At 49.2% G+C, this 6115-nt stretch overlaps 1 protein-coding gene across 3 annotated transcripts; it reads right to left on the bottom strand.

Annotated features, from left to right (window-relative positions):
• Positions 1-288: 288 nt before the first annotated feature.
• Positions 289-5803, bottom strand: KLF6 (KLF transcription factor 6; the record flags this gene model as incomplete). 3 transcript variants are annotated; one of them, XM_084253978.1, is made up of 4 exons in its annotated part: positions 289-340; positions 831-954; positions 2287-2860; positions 5621-5803. In XM_084253978.1, the coding sequence occupies 4 exons, from the start codon at positions 5720-5722 to the stop codon at positions 289-291; spliced, it is 852 nt and encodes a 283-aa protein (XP_084110104.1). The 3 variants fall into 3 exon arrangements, with proteins under 3 accessions (XP_084110104.1, XP_084110102.1, XP_084110103.1); XM_084253976.1 differs by having other exon boundaries at positions 2401-2860; positions 5621-5722; XM_084253977.1 differs by lacking the exon at positions 831-954 and having other exon boundaries at positions 303-340; positions 5621-5722.
• Positions 5804-6115: the final 312 nt, after the last annotated feature.

Here is a 6115-nt window from a genome sequence, read left to right as displayed (position 1 = left end):
CCCACCATTAACATTCTCAGTGCACATGCTCACGGCAAAGGCTTCGGGACCACTCAGAAGATAGGTACCAGTGGCGAGTCCTGGGCCACCCAACCACCACACCCCACAGGTGCTCCGCCGCTTCTGACATGTCGTCTTTAGCCCTCGAATGACCTTCTAAGGAAAGGTCCTGGAGGCAACTGGGTAGGGTGCAAAATGGCATGCTTTGGCTGGAACACGCACCCTCCTTCCACGGCCGTCTCTCAGCGTGGAAGCCGTTTAAGCCGCAGGAGTTGCCACTGTGCTCCCTCAGAGGTGCCTTTTCATGTGCAGGGCCAGGTGGTCAGACCTGGAGAAACACCTACAAGAGCAAATCCCAATCGAGGAGTTAGGTGTCTGGTGCTTGTGGGCCTGCACCCCCCTCCTGTGTCCCCAGCTGCCCACTCTGGAAGGGAAGGTGGGAACTGACTGAGTCATCAAGATTCACTTTCAGGGGCAGGGAATTCCAGCTGATAGGAATATGAATGAAGGAGGCCCGTCTTCTGCTCCTGGGGTTCTCTGACCTAACCTTATTGCCCAATCTTTAAACTGGAAACTGAAAACAGCCAGCCCTCTCGGAAGCGTGAGTGAAATCACTCTCCTCCTCACACACAGAGCACAGGTCTTCCTAACTTGGACAACTGACATACTAGAGACACTTTTAAAAAGTCCCAGGCTACAAAAAGAAAGGCCAATCAATACAGCACAGGGAAGTGTCTGCCTGCCAGTTTTGCTGCAGGCCCACTGTTCAGGGGTCGGGGGGGGGGACCTCAGGCCCTGTGTTCCCTTCTGGCCTAAGCTCACACACGTACCTGTCACAGTGAGAACATTTAAAAGGCTTGGCACCAGTGTGCTTTCTGAAGTGTCTGGTTAACTCATCGCTTCTTGCAAAACGCCACTCACAGCCTTCCCATGAGCATCGGTAAGGCTTTTCTCCTGGGAAGAGAGCACACAGCACATTGTGATTTCACTGAGCAATGAGGTAAGGATGCTACAACAGTGGGAAGGGAGTCAACTCATTAGCAAACTCAGGGGCCTGTGGCCTAGAGAATTCATAATATGCTTCCCTGGCGGCCAGCAGCTGGCACTCACAGGTAACAGCAACCCTTTCCTGACCTGGCTTCGGGTGCTCCGAAAGGGACCAGGTTTGGCAGAGCCCACATGCCCATAATCAGAGTTAACGTGGAGGAATGACAATTACTCAGACTGGCGAAATACTTCCGATATGAAGTGTCAGCCCACTGCACCCACAGCCTGACTGAGGGCAGAGTTTTATTGCTTTCTCCATGGCAACAGTTTCTCTCAAGCACTTATTTTGTGCCTTACTCACTCCCCTGTGGAATGAGTCTTTATAGTTTCCTCCGGGACCTTCCACATTGCTCTAAAACTCATGAGTTTCTGGGAAACCCCATTTGTTCCAAGGCCTTCAAAGCACTTTCTCATTGGCAATCAAAGGAACAAGTCTATCTCATTTCTTGGTCAAATTATAAATTTGAATCCAGGAAAAGTGCTACCTGAGAATAGGAGAAAGTTGCCTGGGCTCCTGGGTCCTGATCCCCACTCTGCCTTGAGTCCTTTTGGGACTAAAATTGAGGTCTTAGCAACCTTGCTGCCATTATTAAGATAACAGCATACATGACTTCATCTCTGAGACCCCAGCCAGTTCTATCATTCCTGAGCCTTCTCATCAGTTATCCTAGAGACCACAGGCTCATTTTAAATGGAACATTCATCTAGGTTGTGGTACTTCATTAAGAGTTGCTTCTGTTTTCTTTAAATGGTAGAGAACCAAGGTCTTCTAGCATAGGGAAGTACCCACTAGCAACACTGCTAGGTCAAGCTCAGCCCTCAGGCCACTGTCAACGCCAGCATATGCCATACTTCCCTGTTAACCCTCTCCGACCCGTTAAGTTTCATTTTAAAAAACGGAGGCAACATAACACAACAATACATGGACACCGTGGACCGGCACAAAGGGTCTTGCTAACCTGGATGGTTGGAGTGGGTGGGGGTTGGGTATAGATGGAGAATGTGATTTACCTCTTCTGTGTTTAATCTGAAAGTGTCAACCATTCATCGGGCACAAATGTCCAGTCTTTCAGCTCCTACTCTGTACTCCCCAGAGACCCAACTCTTTTGGGGAAGGAATGAGGTGAGGATGTGTCTGTCTGACAGCCTCCTGAGGGCCCAGCCCCCTCCCAGGGCTGGTGCAATTCAGGGGCACCCACCAGCGGCCCCTGCCCGTGCTGGGTGGCAGGAGGCACTGACCTGTGTGAGTGCGCTGATGTGCTTTCAAGTGGGAGCTTTTGGTGTAAACTTTTCTGCAGCCATTAAAGTGGCACCGATGCACCCTCCTCCGGCCGTCAGGGGAGGCGTCCCCACTGCCTTTGTCGCCTGGCTTCCCGGAAGTCCCACCTCGCACCTTCCCAGGAGGGTGTAGCTCTCCAGACACACAACCCCAGAGTTGAGAGGATTCTCTGCTCAGTTCTGGAGAAGAGGGGGGTGTGGAGGTGACAGAGGAGCTCAGGTTCCCCGAGTTGACTAAAACTTCGCCGATGGGGTCGGAGGTAAACTTAGTGGTGGGTGAAAGTTCCTCGGAGCTGTCCGATGCCTCGCTGCTCACGTCCGAGTTCAAGCTGTTGGTCTCCAGGTTGTAACCAAAGCTGGGGCTGTTCAGAGCATCCTCAGGGGGACTGGAGGAAATCTTCAGGTCGGAGTCCTCCTTTTTCTCTCGAGCCAGAATGATTTTGGTCCACAGATCTTCCTGGCTGTCAAATTTGATCTCCGAAGCGGACACATAGCAGGGTTCACTCTGCAGGTAACGTTCCAATTCCAGGCAGGTCTGTGCGAGGGAACACAGGAAGACACGTGATGGTTACTACTCCCGAAAACAGAACTGAAAGTACATTTGCAACAACATGCAGGCATGAAGGCCGAAGGAACAGTGGACCTCTCACTAAAGGGCTCAAAACCTTTCATCATTAGCAATCTGCGTCTTCAGGAAAGTGAGAGAAAATTACAGTTTCAGAAGAAAAGCCAGGTGAAGTGACTCCTGGCTTCCCCCCACTTAAACCTGTGGCCACAATGATGCTGATGTCTGAGTCAGTTTTTGTTTTAGTTACCAGTGTTGATGTTGCTAATGAGTTTCCTGTAAACCACACAAAGAAAACCATCCTCGGACACATCCCCCACTAGCAGGTTTAACTAGATTATCTGACAGCCTCAAAAAGCATGTTCAATAAGGAAGGCCCCAAAAAGGCAGCCCTACCCACAAGGCAAGGTATTCTGACATACATGTGTCTCCCTTTGGAGACGCAGCTGACAGCACAGGGCCACACAGACAGCAGATGGCAGCTAGGAGGGTCTACACTCAGGGACATCTATGGAGCTGCGGAGAAACCACCCATTTCCTGCTCAGCCAGACCCAGGAGGCTTTCAAAGAATGCCATTCCCAAGTGCAGGGCTGCGCACACCACAAACTTTAATGACTTCTACAGTGGTCAGAGAAAAACAAGGAACCACAACAACAAGAGAGGAGAAATAATTCCAGAATAGCCATCTGCTATTGTAAAGGAGGCAAGAGGGGAAATTACTTCCCGGCCCTGCTGGGAGTCCCACAATGGACAAGAACTTTATCTACTGGCCAAGAGTACAACTGTATGAGTCATCACTCTATTTCTTTCACGCAATGCCAAAGGAGACTTCCTTTTGAAATTCTGACCAGCAGCCAAAAAATGGTCCCGGTTCAAATATACATGCAGTGTGTCATGAACATAGCGCCCTCTCCCCAGCCCAGCAACCGACCTTTCAAGAAGCTACACCTGCCGGAGACCAGCATCCCCTCTCCCCACCATCTCAAACTTTCTAGCCACTGGAAAAGAAAAAGGGTAGGAAACATTTTAGGACCAAATGATGTCTGCCCTTATCTTTACAGGATCAATAGCCTGCATGTCCATATAAGGCTGTCTATACTACTGCACTACAGATTTAAATTTCTAAAGCAAACTCGGCTTTTTTTTTAGCAAATCATCTTCAGGACCAGCAAAGCCTACCCAAAGACTCATGCTTGCTTACTTAGCAGTGTGCCTGCTATCATAATATAGCATCTACCCAGTCCCCTCCCCACAGGCTTCTCACACAGCAAGCATGAGCAAGCAAAGAGGGGAAATCATTGTTTTCTTTTTACCCCTAAAATTAGATGTCTGAGTTACAACCTACACCAAAGTGTTCTGAGGAGAGATGGCAAGATCTTTTATTGATGTTCCAAGAAAAAGGAAGGCACATTTATTGAGATCTTGTTAAATTTTAATAATCTGGCTAATTTAAAATCTCCATTATGCTGATGAACACTGGGGACCAGGACTAAACTCTGGGAGAGTTTAAAAGCCTCTGAAGGGGAGCAGCAGCTCAGCCTGGCTTGTGGCCCAAATCCCAAAAGCCCGAAGGAAACTACTTAGATCAATTTCAATCATGTCCTAGGGAGCTGCTTCTTTAGGAGGAAGGGGGGGGAGGGGAGGGGAAGGCAGAAGAGGGCTGCCAACAATTAAGCAGGCATGTGAAGGTTGCAACACTTCACATTTCATCCCTCTTAAAAGCTTTCTAGGCTTTGAAACCCACAGAATATACCTCATCTGTTAATTCACTTGGTGGAAAAAAGCAAACAGCCTAGCAAGGCTGAGAGACTATCCTAAACCCTTCTTTTTTTTAAAGACAATGGGGCAAGTGTCAGATTCTCCCTCCCCTTCCTCATTCTAAAGAATGAGCGGGGGAAGGGGCTAAGTTTCTAAAATGTACAATGTCAAAAATTCAGTTTCACAAAAAAAATGCTGTAAACACAGATTCTTCTTCCCAAACTAAGACTTGAAGCAATTCGGCAAGACTCACTGTCATATGACTGGTAAGTCACTGGTTGTGCAAACATCATTGGCTTTTTTTTTTTTTTTTTTATGGTCAACAATAAAAGCAGGTAGGAAAAACAAGGCAAATCTAGACAAATCTTAAGGATTCCAAAGAGGAAAAGAAACTGAAAATGGTCTGGTAGAGAAAAGGAGTTGGTAGATGTTCCACTGGCGAAATTTTTAATAACAATAAAAAAAAAAAACCTCTTATGTACAAACAGCAAACAAAACAAAACAAAACAAAACCCAATCCCTTAAAAAACACCCTTGGCCGCAAGTTCACTTGACAAGATCCAGCTGTGGCGTCTGGACCTGGTACAAGCACCAAACTTCTGCCAGGGCTCGGCGGGGATCGCAACGCGGAGCTGGGTCAGCCTCGGGAGGATGCGGTACCGAAGCCCCAGAAAGGGGCAAAAACACTGGGGAGCGACGCAGGGCTGCTGCGCTCCACTCAAATGACAACTCTGCTCCACGCTGTAAAAGGCTCCTTTAAAGTGCCTTCCGCACTGGAGGCAGCATAGGTACGTTTTAGGACTATTTTTTTTTAATTTTAAAGAATTTACCTAAACCTTAAAAAAATAAAAAAAAAAAGAAGAAGAAGAAGAAAAATACATCTCCAACCACACACCATCCTGTCTGTGCGTGCACGCACTCCCAGCTCGGTGCACCCGGGTGGCACCTGGCACCCGAAAATTCCTATTTACCTGTTGCCAATATTCCTCCAGGGAGGGCAGCGCCGAGAAGTAACCCGTCTCGTGCACAATCTGGAGTTCCTGGAAGATGCTGCACATTGGGAGTACATCCATGTCGGGTTGGAAAAGACAGTTACTGCTGTTGTAAAAACAGGGAGGTGTGCGGTCTGGAGTCGGGAGCGTAGCAGCACTGCCTGCAGCTCTGGAAAGTTTCATGCAAACTCAACTGCACAGCAATTAGGCGCCGCGGGTTCGGATCCTGCCGGAGCCCAGAGACGCGCTCGCGAGCCCACACAATATTTGCAAACACTGGACTGACTGCAAACGTAACCCCTGCAAAACTTCCCTATTCAAAGCTCGGCTGCCAGCCTCCCCCCTCCTCCCGTCCAGGCTCCCCCCACTCCCTCCCCCCACGTGACTCGCCAGGGCCCGCCCCGCGCACCGCCCAATCACGCCGAGCCCGGCCCGGGGGCCGCGCGCCGATGATGTCAGTTCGGACCAATGGCG

This window comes from Talpa europaea (assembly GCF_964194135.1).
Source record: "Talpa europaea genome assembly, chromosome: 14".
In the NCBI taxonomy this organism is placed as follows: domain Eukaryota; kingdom Metazoa; phylum Chordata; class Mammalia; order Eulipotyphla; family Talpidae; genus Talpa; species Talpa europaea.
Note: the sequence above shows the minus strand (reverse complement) of the source record. Positions and strands in the feature narration are given on the sequence as shown.